The sequence below is a fragment of the Canis lupus genome, chromosome 29, assembly GCF_048164855.1.
Source record: "Canis lupus baileyi chromosome 29, mCanLup2.hap1, whole genome shotgun sequence".
Classification (NCBI taxonomy): domain Eukaryota; kingdom Metazoa; phylum Chordata; class Mammalia; order Carnivora; family Canidae; genus Canis; species Canis lupus.
Genome location: NC_132866.1, coordinates 34085584 through 34109602, shown reverse-complemented (window position 1 = coordinate 34109602; position 24019 = coordinate 34085584). Strand labels below are relative to the sequence as shown.

General features: G+C 34.3%; 1 protein-coding gene across 15 annotated transcripts in view; it reads left to right on the top strand.

The window, feature by feature from the left end:
- EXOC6 (exocyst complex component 6) overlaps positions 1 to 24019 on the top strand; it is a 223381-nt gene that overhangs the window by 42662 nt on the left and 156700 nt on the right. For 11 of the 15 annotated variants that reach the window (XM_072806090.1, XM_072806089.1, XM_072806087.1 and 8 more), the window contains 4 exons: positions 8318 to 8489; positions 9748 to 9795; positions 9886 to 9976; positions 12670 to 12715. In XM_072806090.1, the coding sequence (XP_072662191.1) occupies positions 8318 to 8489; positions 9748 to 9795; positions 9886 to 9976; positions 12670 to 12715 (357 nt within the window). Of the gene's footprint in view, positions 1 to 294; positions 369 to 3248; positions 3273 to 8317; positions 8490 to 9747; positions 9796 to 9885; positions 9977 to 12669; positions 12716 to 20461; positions 20617 to 20885; positions 21024 to 24019 lie in introns of those variants that run through there. The other 4 variants (XM_072806093.1, XM_072806095.1, XM_072806101.1 and 1 more) reach the window with 4 other exon arrangements.

Below are 24019 nucleotides of genomic sequence, written 5' to 3'. Positions count from 1 at the left end.
AATATAAAACTAAGGCTAATATATCATTTTAAGAACTGACAGAAAATATGGTTAATGTTTGAAAAATTAATAACATTAAAAACCATCCAATGGAGATTGGAAGTAGCTAATACAGTTTTATCAGAGATGAAACAATGTACATTTCTTTTCTGATGAAAGTTTGCAGAAAGTATGGACACCAACAGGTAAATGCAGTGCTAGTGCCCAGGGATTCTTGAACGGTATTTTAGGTTTTAGCTTTCCAGTATTTTGGAAGTCCATTATCTTGCTAAAGTCATAATTTTTCCTTAACAGCAGTTGATTGATGGCTTAATAAAATTCATAGGAAAGTCTGCCAGCGTCTACTATTTTAATGGTAATCATTTTAGGTGAGTATCTTCACATTTTTCTGTGTAGGACTTGATTATGCTCTTTTGTGGTTATGTAATGGAATATTCATTCTAATGGAGAACAAAGGATTCCGAGATCAAGAAAGGCCATTTTTATTCTGTCTAGAAAACTGTAGTGCTCCGGGAAATATAGGTAATTTAGGGAATTTGGGATTGGGTACTTTTGAGATTTTATCAATTTTTTAAAAAATGTAAACATTTTATTAGAAGTTGTCATTTCTCTGTAAATAAATACAGGTATCCCCTATTTTTCAAAGTTTGTGTTACATCAGTTCACTTTTACAAGAGACCTACATTTTACCTGTTTTCACTAACTGAAAGAAATCTAAAGAGGATTTTTGCTTTTGTGAAAAAATATGAAAAGTGAAAATTGCATTCAGCAGTATGAGCAGGAGTGGCACTGCCAAGCTTCTTCCTAGGAACTATACTCAGCATCAAGAAGCCGTAGCTCTCAACTGTATCTGGGAGCATCTGTGTTTTATCTTGATTTATTTTGTCCATCTGTTAGCAAGATGTATTTTGAGATATACCAGAGAAACCTAAGAGAGGTTATTTTTTTGTGTTTGGGAATGCTCAGAAATTTTTCCACATAAATTAGTAGTATTTGCTTCTTCAGTCTATATCATTTTGGTTTCATAAGAGCTTTCTACTTTCAGATAGTAGGAGAAACCTCTACTTTTTATTCTCTTTACAGTTACTATGATGGATTTTTTAAAAATGAAAATATAGTAAAAGAAAAAATACTGAAAATGGCATAAGGATACTGTGCGCCTTTTGGCAAAAAATATCCTAAAGTGTTTCTAGTAATGAGAGTTCTTTTTCACATAATATTTTGTGAATGTTATTTGTTTTTCATCAAAAGGTGTTTCCTTAAGAAAACCCTTGAATATGATTAATAAATTATTTATCTTATTAAGAGAATAGAATATCTGTCCCAAAAACTTGAAGTAAATTGAATTCCTCCATTGAGACATTTGATTTGATAATATTAATTTTTGAAGGATCAATTTTAACGTTTTAGGATCTTAGTTTTTTTTTTAAATCTATTTTATTACCACTAGGTGGAGCCCTGTACACACAATTCAAGAAGGCATTTCTGAAAGATGATTTACTTGTTTAATAAATGCTCTAAGCCGGTTACATCAGATGATCAAATAATATACGATAACTCATATTTCAACGTTTTGCTTTAGTGTGAAAGATGTAATGAAGATAGAAAATGTGTACTTAAAAGAATTTTTAAGCTCTGCTTTTAAGACATGTACATTGTTTTTATGCATTCCTATTTGCTAAAATTAAAATATTTAAATTGAAATCTTTAGTGTAGCATAGCCCATCGTTATTTTCTGTTCATGTGAAGCTTTTAAGTCCTCTCTTCTTTTAAAATTGATTTTACATCTGCATTTTGGCCTGATTAGTGTTACATTTTGGTAGAAGACTTTATTGTGCTAAGCTTTTGTTTTTTTGAAGATTTTATTTATTTCACACACAAGTAAGGGGAATGGCAGGCAGGAGAGGGAGAAGCAGGCTCCCTGTGGAGCAGGGAGCCTAGTAACTCGATTCCAGGACCCTGGGATCATGACCTGAGCTGAAGGCAGATGCTTAAGCGACTGAGCCACCCAGGCACCGTGCTAAGCTTTTAGTATATGTGCTGCCGAAGCAAGCACTCATGCTTAAGCTTTCAGAAGGGAGGACTGAACTATCTTACGTTGAAGTTATTATGTGTACAGTTGACCCTTGAAAAATGTGGGTCTTAGAGGACACCGACTTCCTGTGCAGTTGGAAATCTGCATGTAACTTTTGATTCTCCAAAGACTTAACTACTGATAGCCTTCTGCTGGCCAAGTCTTATGATACCGTGAACAGTTAATTAACACATATTTTGTATGTTATATGTATTATATACTGTATTCTTGCAATCAAGTAAGCTAGGGAAAATAAAATGTTATTAAGAAAGTTGTAAGGAAGAAACAATACATTTATGATACTGTACTATATTGAAAAAAATTTACATGTAAGTGTACTCACGCAGTTCAAATGCTTGTTTAAGGTTCAGCTGTGTATGGAGCACTAATTTACAACTTTAGTGGATGTGGGATAGTGAAAAATTTACTAGCTTTCTGGTTTTGTCATGTATCTGTTGTATTTATTTATAGCATTTGATTAGGCTTGCCAGTAGACATTCTGAGGCACATTTTAAAAGAAGGAAAAATTCATTAAAATTGTATATTGCTTGAAAGTTTAGAACAGTAATGTATTTGGCACATTCATGATTAGATGGATAAAACTGTTAACTGACTTAGGAGGGTTCAGAGATTGAATAGTGCTAAATGGTATTTCCTTTCTTGCCCTGCAGATCAGAATTTCAAAGAATAATGATTGTTATTTAAAGACAAAAAATAGATTTTTCAGAGCCTCCACCTGAGGTTAGATGAGTACAGGGCCCTTAATTTTCTCTTCTTCCTATTTTGCTCCTCTTTATTTTGTTGCATTTGTAATTTAATACTGCCTAACAATTAGCTATGCTTCAGTTCTCATCCATTTTTTCTGTCCATTGGATGATTTCACCTGATGGATGCAACAGTGCACATCAGGGATTCCCTATTGAGTCATTCTCAATTGTTGATCTTCAAAGGTGATCTGGTTAGTTGCTATGCCTATAACTTCTCTGCATTCCATACTGCTTATCACCATTTCTGATTGGAGAGTCTGTGTGACATAATGGTTAAGAGCACTGGCTTTGAGTCGGATAGACTAGAAGTTAAATCTTGGCCCTACTGCTGTGTGAATTTGAATTTAAAGTCTTAATCTTCCCAAACTACATTTGTAAATTGAGATGCTAATAGAATCTACATTGTAAAGCTCTAGTGAATACACTTAATAGTAAGTACTTGGTTGTGTGTTACTTTTTTTTTTTTTTTTAATCTTCACCACATTAAGCCAGAAGCAGCAGATAGGATTTCTCTCTAGTCAGTTGAGTCACTATGGGGAATTGTTGACAGGGAGTGCATTTCTTCTTTGCTTTCTATATCCTCCCTCCACTGTCTCTCCAAATTATCTCTATAATTAAATGTAGGTCCCTTCAGGGTGCTTGGGTGGCTCAGTCCGTTAAGTGTTTGCCTTCTTTGCCTTCGGCTTGGGTCATGATCCCAGGGTCCTGGGATCAAGCCCTGCGTCTGTGGGCTCCCCACTCAGCAGGGGGCTTGCTTCTCCCTCTCCCTCCCCCTTCTTGTGGGCTTTCTCTCTCTCTCAAATAAATAAATAAACAAACAAATACATAAATAAGTAAATAAAATCTTAAAAACCAAAACAAAAAGTAGATCCCTTCAGAAAAAGACGGATAATCCCTGCTATGCATATGGTGTCAGGAAATACTTTGGAGAGGAATTGCTTTTCCTTTCTTCCCTTTTCCAGTGTTCTTTTATATATCCACCATTTCTCATTCCTCTTTGTCTCTATTCACTCAACTATTTACTATTGGCTTTATTAGCAAATTTTCAGACTAGTTATTTCTAATATTTTCATCAGAGTGGGTAGAGAGTTAAATCAAGTACATGTATTGATTAATTCCATTTTCAGTGCTTTGTCTGGCTTTTAGATTTGTGCTGCATCTATTAAATTGAGAAAGAGCTGGGAACTTCCTAGGGTCCTTTTCAGGGCCAAATTTTATCTTGTGATGAATTTGGATTCTGGCACTTGCTTAGGCCTTTGGCACTTTTTAATAAATGCCATTTATTCCTGTGGTTTAGAATGTTTCCTCATCTCTACTTCTTTATTTCTGTATACTCTGTTCAGAATGATCTCATTGATATGGATTATGGGTGACACGTGGTTATATCAGTTTGTGCTACAGCTTGTACTCATGTCTGTAACAGCAAGTGGTTATCAGGAGTCAGGAGAGACTAAAACTTAGTAATAGATGGATCATTTACAGTACTGATTCTCAACTTAATAGATGCAGCACAAATCTAAGCAGTAGAGGAGGAACAGAGGGAGAGGGAGAAGCAGACTCCCCACTGAGCAGAGACTCAGAAGTGGGGCTTGATCCCCAGACCCTGAGATTATGACTTGAGCCAAATGCTTAACTGGTTGAGCCACCCAGACACCCCTAAACTCCTTTGTTTGAAAAAAGGAGAAAGAAAGCAGGGAAGAATTCTGTGTGTGTGTGTGTGTGTGTGTGTGTGCATGGGCACATGCATGTGTGTTTATAATGTAGATGCTATAGCCAGAAAAGACCTCATCAAGAAGGGGATAAAAGACCTGAAGGGAGGCAGCCCATGTGTAAGAAGTGTGAACCAGGTAGAGGAAATAACATGTGTAAAGCATAGAACAGGAATGTGCTTGGTGTGTTTCAGGAACCATTAAAAGGCCAGTGTTGCTGGCACAGAATAAGTAAAGTGGAGAGTAAATATTAAGAAGTGAGGTCAATGAGATAACATGGGCAACATTATATAGGGATTTATGGGCTATTTTAAGAGAAATAGGGTTTTGAGCAGAAGAGAGACACGAGATCTGATTTATTTTTTAATGGGATCAGGATACCTGGGTGGCTCAGTGGTTGAGTGTCTGCCTTTGGCTCAAGGCGTGATCCTGGGGATCCCTGTGAGAAGCCTGCTTTTCTCTGCCTGTGTCTCTGCCTCTCTCTCGCTCTCTGTCTCTCATGAATAAATAGATAAAATCTTTTTAAAAAAAGATATTTTAATGGGTTCATTGTGTCTACTGTGTTGAGAATAGATTGAAAGGAAGCAAGGGTAAAATCAAGGAGACTGATTAGGAAGCAGTTGGTAACATTTAGGCAAAGTGATGGTGGCTTCGTCCAGCATGGCACCAGTAGGGGTTGTAAGATGTGGTTGAATTTGCTGATTGTTTTGGTAGGGAGAGTGAGAGAAAGAGAACAGTCAGGGGTGATTTCAAGTTTTTTGCCAAAGCAACTGAAGAATGGCGTTTACAAACAAGATGGAGAAAGACTGTGAGGGGAGCAGGTTTGAGGGAGAAGATAGGAAATCATTTTGGACATATCTGAGATGCTTATCAGATACCCAGTTGGAGAAATGTATAAGTTTGAAGTTCAGGGTAGAGATTGGGGCTGGAATCCTAAATTTGGGAAGTGGCAGTGTTCTTATGGGATATAAAATTCTAAATCTGGATGAGGTTGAGAGAGTAATATCGGTAGAAAAGAAGATATCCGGGGATCCCTGGGTGGCTCAGTGGTTTAGTGCCTGCCTTCACCCAGGGCGTGATCCTGGGGTCCCGGAATCGAGTCCTGCATCGGGCTCCCTGCATGGAGCCTACTTCTCCCTCTGTGTCTCTGCCTCTCTCTCTCTCTCTCTCTCTATCTCTCATGAATAAATAAATAAAATCTTTAAAAAAAAAAAAAAAGAAAAGAAGATGTCCAAGATCAAAGTCTAGTTCTAGCTCAGCTCTTAAAGGCCCAAATTTTTAATAATTATTCTCCAATATTGCTGTTTCTAGTATTATTATAGATACTCATTAAAAACCTATTACATGGAGACTGCCCTCAAGAAGCTTATGGTTGATATGAAGAAACAAAATATAGGACATATATTTGAAAGGTTTATTTATTTATTTTAAATATTTTATTTATTTACTCATGAGAGACACAGAGAGAGGCAGAGACACAGGCAGAGGGAGAAGCAGGCTCCATGCGGGGAGCCTGATGCGGGACTCGATCTGGGACCCCAGGATCATGCCTTGAGCCAAAGGTAGATGCTCAACCACTGAGCTATCCAGGCATCCCTGAAAGCTTTAAATTACAGTACAAAGTATAATATATGATTATGTGTCATAGTGAGTGGAAAGGACTATAAATTTACCTATTCTGCTTATGAAGAGATTACTTGGCATAGAAATGAATGATAAAGTCTTGTTGGAGGAAATGTGAATTGAACTAAATCTCAAGCAATGGGCAGCAGATTGGGGGGCACATTTTTGGGAGGTCCTCAAGACTACACTCAAGTTCAGTAATTTACTAGGAAGACTCATAGAATTTAGAAAGATGTTAAATTCACAGTTGCAATTTGTTGCAGCAAAAGAATATGGATTAAAATTAACATCAGGAAAAGGTACATAAGGCAGGGTCTAGGAGAGTTCAAAGAGGGGTCTTCCGTTTGTCCTTTCCCAGTGATCGTGCAGATAGCACTTCTCCCAGCAGTGATGTATGGCAGTAGTCATGGAGTATTGCCAAGTAGGGAAGCTCACGTAACCCATGGTATCCAGGGTTTTTCCTGGGGATTGGTCACATAAACATGGCTGACTCTCCAGAGCTGATACAATGTGGCTGAAGGCCCCCATCCACTGTAAATCACATTCTAAACCACATTGCTATCTTAGATTATTTGGCATTGTCCAGGACGCTCCAGTAAACACAGACAACTATCAGGTAGGAAGGACATTCTGAAGGTTTACCTCCCAGTAGCTGGGGGCAAGGGCCAAACCTTTCTTTGGGCAAGTTTAATCCTTTTCTGAATGATAGTTGGCAGGGAGGATGATGCCCTCTATGTGGAAATAGCATGAGCTGAGTTATAGTAGGAATGTGTACACCATATTTATAGAAAGAACATTGTAGTGAATATAATATGGCCTTGAGAATATGAACCCTGGAGCCAGACTACTAGGATTCATATCTTAACTGTCCCTTGCTAGTTGTGGAATTTATAGCATTTACAGATGTTACATAATTGGTAACATTTTTAAGCAAGGCTAATAACAGTATCTACTTTATAAGCTTGTTGTGAGGTTAAAAAATTTAAAATATAAAACACTTAGAATATGTCTTGACACACAGTAGGTGCTACAGAAATCAGGAGTTTGTTCATTCTTTAATCATTCACTCAGTGATTCTTTTTGAGCACTAGTATGTTAAAGACTCATATTCTGAGCCTCAGACCTCTATTTCCTGATATCTGGACAGTTTCCAGATATCTAGAGGGTTTGTGGCTCATTTAACATTAACTTGTTCAAAAAGAAATTAAATAATTTTTCACACAAATGATATCTATTAATGACAGTACTATCAATCCAATTTTATTTAAAGATTACCAGCCGTTGTGGGCACCTGGGTGACACAGTTGATTAAGTGTCTGACTCTTGGTTTCAGCTCAGGTCATGGTCTCATGGTGAGAGATTGAGCCCTGAATCAGGCTCCATGCTCAACATGGAGTCTGCTTGAGATTCTTTCTCTCTCCCTCTGTCCTTCTGCTTGTGCTCTCTCTTCCTCTCTCTCTGAAAAGAAAAAAAAAAAAAAAAACCTTAAAAAATGATTATCAGCTGTTGCTATAGGTTAAAACTTGTATTTAGTTGGCAAAGAACTTAATTCGTAGGGAAGTGTTGATCCATAGTTATATTAAGTGGAAAACATTGTGATGCCTATGCATTTATTCTGTTGCCTCAACTGTTACCTGAAGATGGCATGCTATGTAATTTGGCCTGTAGTATTAGTAATAGAAATGATACCTTCCGAAAGGAAGGGTTTATCATAATATTCTGCTGCTTAAGGGAATGTACTTATAAAATTGCATTCCTTCCTGCTGTGCCATCTTTTTTTTTTTTGGACCATGATAAGCTTCAGAGTAGTGACTTTGCATGTAAGAGATAGGAAAGCGTTTTTAGGTGTTTTACAAGCTTGCTTATTTTAAATCATTAACTTATGCTCTGAAGTAACTAATTTAATGTTGGTACTGTAGCAAATTATCATAAATAGCTTTAATTGTATATTTAAAAGTCATATTCACAGGCTTAAATCTGGATATCAGAATTAAGCAATTCTTGAAATGTACGAATGTCTCCTTAATATACTGATTACAGAGCAAAGAAAAAATTACTAGTTGTTGCAAAGGATGGATTTAATAAAGAATACATTTTGGTGAACTGGGAAGTTAATGTTAGTTTTCTTTTTTGTGTACATTCAGGTCTGTGTATGACGACCAACCAAATGCACACAAGAAGTTTATGGAAAAGTTAGATGCTTGTATCCGTAATCATGACAAGGAAATTGAAAAGATGTGTAATTTTCATCATCAGGGTTTTGTAGATGCTATTACAGAACTCCTTAAAGTAAGGACTGATGCAGAAAAGCTGAAGGTAAGAAATATTTTAAAATTCTCTTTATCTTTGCTCTCATTAGTCAAGTATTAGTTTATAATACATATGTACAAATCATTATTAAATGTACTATTTTCAAGAAGTGAATTAGTGTATATATTTGGGAATGTTCTTTATGCTCTATTAACATAGTTGTCATGCTAATGACAGGAGTAATCTCTTTTTTGTAAAGCAAGTAATGCATTGACTTAACAGGATTTCTTTCCATGCAGGGAAATGAACTAAAAAAATTCATAGAACTGAAAGCCTCATTTGCAGTTTTAGAATTTAAAAGTTTCAATTAGTACAATAATGATAAAAACTATCCTCTAAAAAACAAAAAACAAAAAACTGTGATTGTGTTCTCGAAATTATTTAATAATATTGAAACTTTTTTTTAGTTTAATAGCAAAGCATAATTTTCTTAACGGAAGTAGGTCTGTATTTTCTGCTATACAGCAAAAACATTTATTAAACTAGGCTTGAATTTGTTCAGTCAGAATACAAAGTATTTAGTTATAAGAATTGGCCTATTTATCTTTCTTTACATTTAGAGAATTTAGCAGATAAAATGACCCTGGTTCACCAAGGTTATGATTAGAAAACCATTATACAAAGGATATTCAGATAACAAGAGACCAAATACAGCATCAATGAGGTCACTGAGCATCTTTGTTCAGAAATTAATGAGATTTTTAATAAAGTAGAATGTGCTTCCTTACTATGATGACCTAATGAGTCACTTAATATGTGGGAAAATTTGAGGTTGAGCTTTGTCTGCACCTGCAGCATTAAAATGTTGCTGTGGATTGAAATTTCCGTGTTTGATGTTAATCAACCACCCAGTGTTTGCATTCAGCAAAGTATGAATGTTTAATTACCATAAAATGCAATCACCATTTCGTACAGACAATGAATGGCACATAGACCTCATTGAAGTTATCAAAAAGGGACCAGTGGTCAATTGGGTCAGTGATTTGAATTGTTTGACAGACTTAGAGAAGCAAGGAAAGTTCAAAAATCTAGATTAAATTTGAGAAGTTTGCCACAGAATCTGTTAAAAAGAACTGTCATAAGTAATTGAAGTTAACAAAAGCCCTTTTCAATCAAAAGTTCAAGTTCAAGCTGTAGAGTTAATTTGAATTTGCATTTCTTTGTTCTAAGTTTCTCATGAAGCATGATCTGATTACAAGGGTGAGCAGTTATATCAGGGCAGTTTTATGCATATTTGTCTAACTAAGGTGAAATTATTTTTAAGGTGCAAGTTACTGATACCAACCGAAGATTTCAAGATGCTGGAAAGGAGGTGAGAAAATAGTAAATTTCTTGCATACTCAATATGTGGGATACAATTTAACTGTTTGCTTAAAAATATGAATGTTTCTCCTTTTCTAAGGTGATAATCCAAACAGAAGATATTATCCGATGTAGAATTCAGCAGAGAAATATTACAACAGTAGTAGAAAAATTACAGTTATGCCTTCCAGGTGAGTTAAACTTGTCTATAATGTAATGCTTGGTTTGGTGAAATTATAATTGAATCATAACATATGGTTATTATTCATTATGGGAATTACAGATTATTTGGTGATTGCCCCCAAAAGCTCATGGTTATCTTTCTTATCTATTTTAGTCCTTGAATTTTCATGGTTTTCTTATCTTTTAAAGTTTTGTTTGATGATCTGTCACATCAGTTTTCCTAGAACAACCTGTACCTCTCCCATTTCCTTCCTGCCTTGTTTGTCCTTTGTCCCTCACACCCCCCCCCCCCCACTGCTTTTTTGTTTTTCCTCAATACTTTCCCATGGAGGAGAGTGTCTTTATTACATTTCCTTGCCTTTCCTAATTTGCCTAATTTTTTACTGCTAGTTTTCCACTGTTTTCTGTTTGTCACTTCAGCTGGTTGGTTTTGCTTTGATCCTAGTCTCGTTTTGCTGATAAAAGTAAAAAATCCCAAAGTGCTAGATCTTTTCCCTTCTTTGGTCTTGCCTTTGCTCTTATACCTTGGAAAGTCTGACTTTTTAGGTTTCTGAGTTTGATCACTGTGTTATGGCTGATAGTACTGGGACATCAAATAAATTCTGAAGAAACTCACCAGTATTTTCTTTCCCCTGATGTATCCTGTTCAAACAAAAGGAAGCAGGGTGTATGTCATCTTTTTCTTCATATAGTAAGCTGAATCCATTTTACTGTAGCATTTTTTCAAACTTTTTTTTTTTTTTTTTTTTGGCAAGAACTTGAACCTCCATGTCCAGGGAAATAGAATGAGATACTTGGTATGATATTTATATAATGTAAATTTAGCTTGGAACACAAATTATATGTTAAAATTGTCAGCAGATTTTATTAACTAAAAAACACTGTTTTTTGACTTTGTAAGAATAACTTTTCTTTTTTAAAGAATCATTGAAATTCTACTCAGTTTAATCTCTGAACCATGGATATTTGTACATTAACTTTGAGTAAATAAAATGTCTGCTTATTATATTCAGTTTCAGGGTTCAGGAACCTACTTCCTTATGGTAATGTTTAATAATACCTCTTTGCCACCATCAGATACACTGAAGTAGCCATGAAGACAGTCTCTAAGTTTGATTGCTTTGTCCCTGAATAGTAATAAGCCTAAACAATTGGGTACTGGTGGAATGAGAAAGAGCTGATTTTAGCTTCTTCCTACGGGGCTATTTGGAATTGAGAAATTAAGGGTAGTAGAGGTTAGAGTTTTGTCACTGCTACTGTCTTTGCTTTCAAGACTGGATGGGCAGGCAGTCTGAATTCATGTAAATATTGTGCTCCTAATAGCCACATTGTGAATTGCTTCCTTTAGTCCATCTAGCCTTTTGTTGAATTATCCACTTGTAAATACTTTTTTGTGTCAGCCATTACAATAAATAATGGAAATACAAAGTTGAAAATGACATAGTCCTTGCTCTGAAGGATCCTACAATCTAATATGAATAAAGATAAGTAAACTGTTATTGTATAATTGCCTCACTCCTCCTTGCATTGGAAGGAATATGAGAGAATATAAGGAGTCATAGGGTAAACAATGCATTTTCCTGTTGCTTAAGTTTTTCTTATTATTTTTGAGGAGAGCATTATTTTTATCTGGAAATAAGATAGATATGAAAGTTACATAAATTGTTGAGATAAAACAGGAGACTTCAAAGAAACTTTATACTTGTAGCAGCAGTTTTTGGCTTTTCCCCAGGTTATGTATTCACTCTGCTTTGGTTGGAAAATGTGAGAAATACTGTGTTACAATATAGGGGCTGTCAGAGAGATATACATAGGATTCAGAGGTTGGATGGTTCACTGTTGCCACCATTGCAACTTTCAGACAAGTGAACTAAGTATCTTCTGTAAACTTGAAGACCCCTGGGAAGTAGCCAAAATAGAAAATCTGGAAAAAAGTGTTGTCTCTCTCTCCAGTCTGTGAAAATGTGAGCCAATGGTTTAATGAGCCAATGATAATTTACTCACTTTATACTTTGAAATTCTACTAAGGATAAATTGTAATCTGCGTTGTTGCATTAAAACCTTTTTGGTGGCAATATGTCATCTTGTTGAAGGTTATAACAATTTTATTGAATGATTGCATTTCCAAGGCTGTAATAAAAATGATAAAACAAAGTTAATTTGCTCTGTTTATTTATGATTTTATTATAATTTACGCTCTGTAAGCTTTTGGGTTTTTTTTTTTTTCTTTGTCATTTTGGTGTAAAATTTTGTTTAGTGAGCTATAGCACAGTTGTGTTTGGTATATTTTTGATATATGTATTTTATTTGATATATTGAATCAAAATTAATCAATCTCACTTACTCAGTGTTGTCTCTTGAGTAACTAAAGTCCAAACTTCCAGTTCCACTACCAGGAAGAGATGTTAAGTTTCTGAATATGATAATTGTTAGTAGGTTAATGTTTCAATTATAGGTATCAACATATGAAAATGTTCCAAATTCTATAAAATGCGTTATTATATGTAATGTAATGTTCAATATATAGAGACATTAAAATGTTTTTATTTACTTGAAGTATGAAATTTTATTTGAGAATATAAGCCTGAATTAAAGTATAGAGAAAATTAATGAATTTATAATAGGCTCTTTCCTGTTTTAATTTTTTCATCTCAGTTTTTTTCATTTTGAAAGCTAAAATAAGTTATATTTTTTAATGCAGTGCTGGAAATGTACAGTAAGCTAAAAGAACAAATGACTGCAAAAAGGTGAGTTGGTTTCCTTCCTGTTTTTATTTTTATTTTTATTTTTATTTTTTCCTTCCTGTTTTTAATAAGAGTCATTTATTTTTCTGTTAAGAAAAGCATGGATAAACTTACTATAAAGTGAGTCATGTGAAGTTTTACTTTCTACCTTTATTCTTTTTCATGCAAATTGCCCATCAGAATCATCTAATAAAGCAATTATTAACCATTTATTTGTGGATCCATGTGCTCTATAAGTGAAATCAAAGATTGATAATATTGATGAAGGACAAATGGGCAACCAGACAGGAATAAAAAATATTGATTAGCTTCCATGTGAACATTGCTTACAATAAAAGGCTGAGTGTGTATTGTGAACCACAGTGAAAGCAGTGTGGGTAGTTATATTTTGATAATCTGGGCTCCTGTAGATCATGTTCTGTTTTATAACACTAATGAATACATGGCAAATGAAAAATCATTTGAAGTAATTTATTATCATTAGATGTAATTATGTTTAAAATGTTTTAAAGATGGACAATTTTAAAATAAGAGAAAAATCAGAATAAATGAGAATATTCTGCATTTGGAATAGGGAAATAATGATTTCCTCTTGATTTATTAATAATTGCTTAATTATCACTGTACATTATGTACAAATCTATACTCATAAATCTGTGTACATCCTGCTTTATAGTGTTAAACTTGAATTTTATTGGCTTTTACCAATTCATACTAATTAGTAGAATTATTTTTTTCCTTCTTAATACACGAACCATCAGCTATCCTGAAAGTCTTTTTTATACTTTTTTTCTATCAAAGTTGTATATCCTCATATTTTGAAGACTCAGATAATATAGTTCTATGTGTTTGTTGCAGAAAAATAGGCATCATCTTCCCTACTTGCCATTTAACATTTCTTCTTGCTAGGGGCACAAAACCTTTTACCTCTTTTAAGGCATTATTTTGGTGTTTGCATTCATGTTTTTAAATAACTAACTTTTAATGTTTCTTTACTATTTTCTAGTTTGGGGCACTATATATTTTTTCAATAACATAATGTAATATTTATATTCAGATTTCCCCATTTATCCCAGATGTCTTATATCGTCTTTTCCACCCTGAAGCATTGGTTGATATGTCCTTTTTTGTCCCTTTAACCTAGAACAGTCTTCCTGCTTTACTTTGTTTTTCATAAAAGGGTCCAGGTCAGTTGTCTTGTTGACCAGGACATTTTGGATTTGTTTAATTATTTTCTTATGATTAGATTCAGATGAACTGTTTTTGGTAGGAGTATGATGTAAGTGATATTGTATACCACTCACTGTATGAAATCAGAAGGCATATACTGTTAGATTTTCTCTAGATTATGTTAAATTTGGTCTTTTGGTTAAGAGGATGTCTACTAGATCATTTGAAAAAAGTATCTTTTTCTCTTTGCAATTACTAAGTATTCTGTGTGGTGATATTTTGAGTCCTATTTCCTTAACCTTCCACTCATTGGTTTTAGGATTCTTGCTTTAGATTTTAATTTTTTTTAAAAAAGTAATCTCCATACCCAATGTGGGACTCCATCTCACAACTCCCAAGATCAAGAGTCGCATGCTCCTCTGACTGAGCCAGCCAGGTGTCCCTCTTGCTTTAATCAGTTATTATATTTAGGTTACAAAATGATGATTTTTATAATTCTGTCATTCCTTAGACATTTATTAGACATTAATATTAGCATTTTAATATAAAGAAGAGCTTTTTTAAAAAAAACTTTCTTTTTTCTTCTCTTTTTCATTATCAGTATAGACTCATGGATTTAAAAAAATAGTGTGTTATAATTATACTGCTGTTTTCATTATTCTTTTTGATGCTCAAATTGTACCACATTTGGTGAGGGGAACCCCTCAAGCCAATTTCTGTGTCCTCATCTGTCTTTGAGTACTTTCTTGCCACACAATAATATGTTCCAGGCCCACATTGTACTTGTCTTGGCCCTAGACCTAGAAATAGCCATTTTGCAAGATACCCTAGTTCCTTTTAATAATGGTATTTAGAAACAGATCTGCTTGCTGGGTTGGTATATTATACCCCTGCACTAGACACTCACCTCTCTCATGCCCTCTAGCCTTCCAGGGTTGCCTTTGAGAAGTTTGAAGCCATTCTAATTTCTCATCTTTAGTTTGTGACCTTCCTTTTTTCTCTTTTAGAATCTTCTCTTCTGTGGTCTGTAGTTACCTGATGATGTGCTCTGATGTGGGCCTGTTTACTTCCATTGTGCTGGGTACTTGGTGAACCTATTTGGAATTTAATCTGGAAACTGCTTTGATCTGATAATGTCTTTAAAATCTAGGAGATTTTCTTGAATTATTTCTTTCTGTTTTCTTGATTCTAGGACAGATAGTGATCTTTAATCTTCTGTATTGGTCCTCTGATTTTCTTTTTTCTTCCTTAACATTTTTTATTCTTTTGACTCCTTGCTCTGCTTCTCGGATGTTTTTTCATTTTTATCTAACAAAAATAATGCTGATTTTATTTCATTTCTGCTCTCTGATTTTTAATTTCTAAGAACTATTTTTTGATCTCCAAATATTTCTTTTCTTTCTTTTTCTTTTCTTGTTTAGGGTAACTTGTTCTTGATTCATTGTTAACAGTACTTTGTCTTAACCTCTCTGAGATTTTAAGTTTATGTATTTATATGTCTTCGTACATATAGTTTGTTTCCTCGAAGTTCCCCCCACCCCAGTTGTTCTTTTTGTTTTTTTAATCTCTGACTTTGTGGGTAGGGGTGTTTCTCAGATGTCAGGTAATTCCTTGGCTAACTACTTATATTTAAGTGTAGCAGAGGTAATAGGCTGATTGGGAGTTCTGAGTATGTGGGTGGGACTTGTTGAATGTGAATTTGTGTGAGGTTATCTAGCTGGGCTGTTTAGTTGGTGAGACTTTGCTATTAATATCTGGAGTTATTTCTTTTGGGGCTGCTCAGATTCCCTAGAGGATACTTTTCTTGTTTCCTGTCTTAAGGGTCAAGATCTGACTGCCAGCATTTTGGGATCTGAGTTGCTCAAGAGGGCATTTAGTATACATAGGCTCTACTAATTCTCTTGTTTTCAAATCAGTACTATTGCCTTCAACCTTGGGTAATGTCCCCACCCTATTCAGAGATTATTTGTTCTAGTCTCTTTAGTATTTATCAAAATGGGGAAAAATTGTTGCTCAGATGACTGGAGTGAAGTTTGCTTCTTAAACACATTTTCAACCAATATTCCTTACTTTAGCCTTCCTTTCATTCCCACCTCCATAAGTAGTGGGATTCCTATGAATTCTTGACATTTTTGGAGATTCTAGAGAATAAATAAGTTTATGCTTGTCTCCTCAACTATTTTTTTTTCTCCTCAACTATTGACTTAGAATTTTCTCAGATTTGCTGAGTTTTTTTTTTTTTGTACCACATGTCCATCAGCTTTCAAAATTCTAAAATTTTACTGTTCTTCTCCTTTTCTCTACATCTGTGTAGGCTTATACTTAAAAAAACATCTCTTCATGTTATTTTATTGGAGTTTCAAGGAGGCAAGGTTTTATTAAAGCATGTATTCAGGCTGCCATCGCACTAGATATTTAGGACCCCACTTCTGGTGCTCTGCTATATTTTTGTCAAGATAAATATCCATATGGGTAATAAAATAAAAGGTATGGGCAGATGTTATTCCTGGTGATCATTATAGATTGCAGATTAGCAACCTATAGAATCAAATTGACCCATAGATATATTTGGTTTGACTTGTAAAATGCGAAAAAAAAAAGTTTTTTTGTTAATACCACTTCATATTTGTTAAAATATCTGGGTTTACATTCTGATGACTCACAAATCTGATTCTTGAATCTCAAGCTTGGCTTTGACATCCCTGATTCTTGTTTACTCTTTTCACATGGATATTTCACCACTATCTCAAGTTCAGCATGTCTGAAATAGGCTTAACAATCTTTGCTTATTTCAGGGATTGGCCCCTTTTCTGTCAAGTGTGTTGTGAAATATTTACTCTGTGATACAGTTTTTTATTTTTTAAGTTATTTGCTTAGCAGTTTTTTAGACCCAAATACACAAATCATAAGTCTGTTATATAGCTCCATGAGTTTTTTTTTTCTTTTTTTTTCTTTTTTTTTTTAATTTATTTTTTATTGGTGTTCAATTTACTAACATACAGAATAACCCCCAGTGCCCGTCACCCATTCACTCCCACCCCCCGCCCTTCTCCCCTTCTACCACCCCTAGTTCGTTTCCCAGAGTTAGCAGTCTTTACGTTCTGTCTCCCTTTCTGATATTTCCCGCACATTTCTTCTCCCTTCCCTTATATTCCCTTTCACTATTATTTATATTCCCCAAATGACTGAGAACATATAATGTTTGTCCTTCTCCGACTGACTTACTTCACTCAGCATAATACCCTCCAGCTCCATGAGTTTTTAAAAAGCAAATACACCTTTATAACCACCAAGATGAAGATTTGAACATGATTTCTATCTGAAAAGCTTTTCTCATACTCTCTTCTGGTCATTACCACTCAAGTAAGATATGGAACATTTCTATCACCCCTTTATGCCCCTTCCTAATCGATTCCTCCTTCCTCCTCTACAATAACGACCTTCTGATTTCTATCACATGTTCTTAGAATTGATATAAATGGAATCATAGACTGTTTTTCTTGTCTAGTATCTTTCACTCCAAATGTTTTGAGATTCATCTATTATTACAAATACCAACTGTTTGTTTCTTTTCATTGTTGAATAGTATTCAGTTCTAAGAAGTTACTTATCTGTTTACCAGCTGGTAGGTATTTGGGTTGTTTTCAGTTTGGAGGTATTATGAATAAGGCTGTCATAAAATTAGCAGACAAGTCTTTTTGTAGATAGATGTTTATATTTCTCTTTAATATATGCACAGGAGTAGAATTGCTGGGTTAAGTGTGGATGTAGGCTACCTTTTATAAGAAACCATTAAATAATTTTCCAAAATGGTTGTACCATTTTATACTCTCATTGGCAATGAGAATTTTAGATACTGCCCATCCTTGCATCCTTCAACTAGAACAGAACCATGTTGGCACATGTAAAATGATACCTCATTGTGGCTTCAATATGCATTTCTCTGATGACTGATGTTGAGTGCCTTTTCATTTGCTGTTTGGTCATTTGTGTATTTTCTTTTGTAAAATGTCTGTTTAAGTCCTTTGCTTATAATTTTAAGTTTAGAGACCTATTGAACAGAAAGTACAGAGTTCGCACATATACCTTCCTTTCCCTCACAGTTTCTTGCATGAGTGCTAGTACATCTCTTACAATTTGTGAACCAATATTGACATGTTGTTAAGTCCACAGTTTACAATAGGGTCCACTCTTTTGTGTTGTACAGTTCTGTGGGTTTTGACAAATGCATGTCATATTTACCATGATAGCATCATACAAAATAGCTTCACTGCCTGAAAAAATCCCTTGTGCTTCATCTCCTTCCCCATCCATCCACCTTCCCCAACCAGTGCCAATCACTGACCTTTTTAGTGTTTCTATAGTTCTGTCTTTTTCAGAATGTCCTATAGTTGGAATCATACAGTATATGTCATATTCAGACTAGCTTTCATTTAGCAATATGCATATAAACTTCTTCCATGTCTTCTTGTGGCTTCATAGTTCATTTCTTTTTATTGATGAATAATACTGCATTGTGTGGATGTAGTACAGTTTATCCATTCACCTGTTGAAGAACATCTTGATTGCTTCTAATTTCTGGCAATTATAAATAATGCAGCTGTAAGCATTTACGGGTTTTTGTGTGGACATAACTTTTCAATTCATTTGGATGAATACCCGGTGGTATAGTTGCTAGATCATACAGAAAAACTTTAGTTTTATAAGAAAGAGCCAAATTGTCTTCCAAAGTGGCTTTGCTATTTTATACTCTCAGCAATAATAACGAATGAAAGTTCTGCTGCTCCACACCCTCACCAGGATTTGGTATTGTCCGTGTTCTGGATTTTAGCCATTGAAATAGATGTAGATAATATCTCATTTTAATTTGCAATTCCCTATTGGCATGTGATGTTGAGAATTTTTTCTTATGCTTATTTGCTATCTGTTGTATTTTTTTTTGGTGAGATATCTGTTCAGATATTTTGTTTTTGTTTTTTTTTAAATTTTTTATTTATTTATGATAGTCACAGAGAGAGAGAGAGAGAGAGAGGCAGAGACACAGGCAGAGGGAGAAGCAGGCTCCATGCACCGGGAGCCCGATGTGGGATTTGATCCCGGGTCTCCAGGATCGCGCCCTGGGCCAAAGGCAGGCGCCAAACCGCTGCGCCACCCAGGGATCCCTGTTCAGATATTTTGTACACTTTTAAATTTTGTTAGTAGTTTTCTTATTGCTGACTTTTAAGTGTTTTTTTTAAAAATATTTTATATACTATTTCTTTATCAGATATATGTTTTGAAAATATCTTCTTCCATTCTGTGGCTTGTTTTTTCATTCTCTGAATTGTTTTTTTAGATAGAAGATATTACTTTGAAAGTCTAGCTTATTAGTTTTTTTCCATAGATCATGCTTTGGTGATGTTTCTAAAAACTCATTGCCAAACCCAAGGTCACTTAAGTTTTCTCCTATGTTACTTTCTAGAGTTTTGTGTTTTATGTTTATGTCTGCCACCCATTACGAATTAATTTTTGTGAAATCCATTCATGAACATGGAATATCTCTCCATTTACTTAGATTTTCTTTGTTTCTTTCATCAGAGTTTTGTGGTTTTCTTTATAGAGATCTTGTATATATTTGATTAGATTTATACATAATTCATTTTTTAAAAAAGATTTTATTTATTTATTCATGAGAGACACACACAGAGAGAGAGGCAGTGACATAGGCAGAGGGAGAAGGAGGCTCCCTGCAGGGACCCCGATGTGGGACTCCAACCCTGGACTGCGGCATCACACCCTGAGCTGAAGGCAGATGTTCAACCACTGAGCTACCCAGGGGTTCCACATAATTCATTTTTTGATGCTAAAGTAAATGGTATTGTGTTTTTAATTTCAAATTCCAGTTGTTCTTTTCTGGTTTACAGAAAAGCAGTTGACTTTGGTATGTTAACCTGATATTCTTCAACCTTGCTATAATCACTTACTAGTTCTGGGAATTTTTTTGCTGATGCTTTGGGATTTTCTACATAGATAATCATGTCATCTGTAGACAAGACTTTTTCTTTCTTTCTTCCCAGTATGATTACCTTTTATTTCCTTTTCTTGCCTTAATGTTTTTTTTTTTTTTTTTAGTGTATGTGCTGCCAAAGCAAGCACTTTTTCTTGTAGTAATGGATTAGCAAGGAATATCAGTATGATAGTTAAATCAGAGTGATAAGGAGAAACATCGTTGCCTGTTTCTGATCTCATGGAGAAAAACACTGTGGTTCTCACCATCAAGTATAATGTTAGTTCTGTATGATTTTTATTCTTTTTTCTTTTTAAAAGATTTTATTATTTATTCATGAGAATACACAGAGAGGAGGCAGAGAGAGAGGCAGAGGTACAGGCAGAGTGAGAAGCAGGCTTCATGCAGGGAGCCTGACGTGGGACTTGATCTGGGGTCTCCAGGGTCACGCCCTGGGATGAAGGCAGGTTTAGCGCCTGCTAAACCGCTGAGCCACCTGGGCTGCCCGATTTTTATTCTTTTAAATTTGTTAAGGTGTATTTTATAGCCCAGAATATGGTCTATATTGTTGAATGTTCTCTGTGAGGTTGAGAAGAATATATATTCTGTTGTTGGATGGAGTATTCTGCTAATGTCAGTTAAATACAGTTGATTGATGGTGCTCTCCAGTTTGACCATATTCTTAACTGAATTTATGCCTGCTGGATCTGTCAGTTACTGTTAGAGGAGTTTTGAAGTCTTCAACCATGTTAGTGAATTTATCTCTTTTCCTTGCTGTTCTATCAAATTTGCCTTACATATTTTGACACTGTTATTAGGGACATACACATTAAGAATTGTTATGTCTTTCAGAGATTAATCGTTTTATCATTATATAATGCTTCTCTTTATTTCTCATAACCTTCCTTGCTTTGAAGTCTGCTGTATCTGAAATTAATATAGCTACTCCAGCTTTCTTTTGATTAGTGTTAGCATAGTATATCTTTCTCCATCCTTTTACTTTTAATCCCTTTGTGTTTTTATATTTAAAATATAAATAGTGGTTTATAGTGGTTCCTTTTATACAACATATAGTTGGGTCTTGTGTTTCTTCTCCAACCAGAATTGTAGAACTTCTGTAAGAAAATATATGAGGATATTTTCACATTACCTGGGGTAAGCAAAGATATTTTTTAAAAGGATCACAAAAAAGCTACTATACAAAATTAGAAATTGGACCTTTAATAAAAAATTTTATCAAAAGACACTTTTAAGAAAGTTGATAGGCAAGCCACAGACTAGGAGAAAACATTTGCAAGATTTTTTTTCTAACAGGGTTCATAACCATAATATAAAAAGACCGTTTACAAATTAATAAAAAGGAAAAAAAAGAATAAAAATAAGGAACTTCTGGTTTCTGGTCTGAGAGTAAAGAACTTTGAAGTAATTACTCCTGTCTTTACAACAAGAAGAGGGCTAAACAAAATTTAAAAACTCTTTTAGATCCATTGGAGAAATGAGGTCGTAGGGCAATCTGGTACCCCAGAATTATCTCTAATAGAGAAACAAATAGAGACTGTCACAGTTTATTGAAAGCAGAGGCTACTGTTGGAGCTTGGTAGGAGCACGGAAAGGTGATTGTATACTAGCTTCAGAGATAAAAAGATATCTGGGAGTCCAGGAAGTCCACCACTCTTCCATGAATTTTAGCTTCAGGAGCCCTTCCAGATTCTCAGAGTGTGGATCACAGAAAAATACCAACAGAGAAAGAAAAAGATAACCAATTTGAAATAAGGCCAGTGAGCTGTCTTCTAGCAAAATTTTGAATGAATCTCATTACTTTAACAGATGTCGAACTATTAAGACTTTATTTCTTCTTGAGTCAGTTTTCATATCTTATGTTTTGTCAAGAACTTTGACCACTTTATCTGAGTTGTTGAATTTATTGCCATAAACTTATTTATAGTATTGTCCTGTCATCCTTTTAATGTCTATAGGATCTGTAGTAATGTTCATCATTGTCATTACCAATATTAGTAATTGATTTATATGACATGAAGCTTATCAATTTTATGGATATTTTAAAAAATCTAATATTTGAGTTTGTTTATTCTTTTGTTTCTATTTTTATTTTTATTATTTCCATTGCTATACTTGGGGTTCTGTTTTCATAAAGTTAGAAGTTTTAGAACAGTGATTTTATGCCTTTTTAAAACTTTTCAATCACTTATTGAAATGATTTGTATAGTAAATATGCTATGAGATAAGTGAATTTTAGCTTAAAATGCCTATAATCCCCCCAAATGACTATAATTTCCTAGACATCAGTGTATCAGTGTAAAGAACAAACAAACAGACAAATAAAAGCTATAATGAAACTCAACTTCTATTGAAACATTTTCTCTAGGGTAGGAAAATGTATATTTTTAAAAGTTTAATGTACCCAAATATTATATATATCACAATTCACTCTAAAATGTTAAAATCAATATATTTTTAAGCTTTTTAAAAAATTTAAGTAATCTCTATACCCAACATCGGGCAAGATTGAGTTGCATGCTCTTCCAACTGAGTCAGCCATATGCCTTTCTTTTTTGCTATAAACATTTAAAGTTATACATTTTCCTCTTAGAACTGCTTTAGGTGTGGTTTTAAAATATTTTTATTATCTTTTAAAAATATTTTCTTATTTTCTTTTTTTCCTCCCAAAGATTTTACATATTTATTTGAGAGAAAGAGTGTGCAAGAGTGGAGGTAGGAGCAGAGGGAGAGGGATAAGTAGACTCTACACTGAGCACAGAGCCTGATGTGGGGTTTGATCCCACACCCTGAGATTATGACCTGAGCTGAAATCAAGAGTGAGACACCCAACTGGCTGTGCTGCCCAGGCAATCCTTATTTTCCCTTTTTTGAACTTTTGGTTTATTTACAAGTATATTGTTTAAGCTTCAAACATTTGGAGGGGATTTTAAGGATATATTATCATCTTTATTATTAATTTCTAGTTTGATACTATTGGGTGAGTGAACATACTTTGTATAATTTCAAACCTTTAACATTTATTGAGATTGCTTAGTGACCCTGCATATCATCTGTCTTGGTGGATATTTCATATGTACTTGATGAGATTATGTATTTTACAGTTGTGGCTTTAGCATTCTAGAAATACCAGTTAGATCATGTTAATGTGAGAGCAGTGAGGTTTTCTTTTTCCGTAGTGTTTTTTTGTTGGCCAGTTCTATCAGGGATAAGAGAGGGGTGTTGAGTTTTCAACTATTGTGGTTCGTCTATTTTCCCTTTAGTTCTTTAGATTTTCCTTTATGTATTTCAAAGCTCTGTTATTAGATGCATTCATATTTATGATTGTTTTATATTCTCATTGATTAACTCTTGTGTCACATGAAATGTCCTTTTGTATCTTTGGTAATATTCTATGTCCTGAAATCAACTTTGTGTGTTATTGATGTAATCATTTTAGTTATTCTAGCATGCTTATACTAGATGTGTCATGGTATATTTTTGACATCCTTTTACTTTTAATCCTACTCCTTACATTTAAAGTGTTTCTTATCAATAGTATATGGGCAATCTCTACTTTGTTCATGGAGTTTTAGACTTTTTTTTTTTAAATTTTAAAAAAGATTTATTTATTTATTTTAGAGAGAGTGTGGGGGGGTGGAGCAGAGAGAGAGAGAGAGAGAGAGAGAGAAACAGGAGGAGAGAGAGAATGACAAGCAGAATCCTCCGAGTGCAGAGCCCACCTGGGGCTTGATCCCAGGAATGTGAGATTATAACCAGAGCTAAAACCAGGAGCCAGATCCTCAACTAACTGAGTCACCCAAGTACTGCTAGACCATTTATATTTATGTAATTATTATTATGATTGACTTTTCAAGTATCTTCTATTTGATACATTTCTTTCTTTCCTTTTCATGGTTGAGGTTTTTTTTTTTTAGTTTATGTATATTTATCTCTAACTCTATTCACTTACTAGGTATACATCTTTAAATTTTTAATGATTACTGAGAGCATAGTATTCATGTTTAGCTCATCACAGTTGACTTTCAAATAATGTTATTTTATCAACAATATAAGAAAGTTAGAACAATTGTATTTATTCCCATCCTGTTTGTTGTGTTTTTATTATAATTCACTTGTAACCTACACATGTA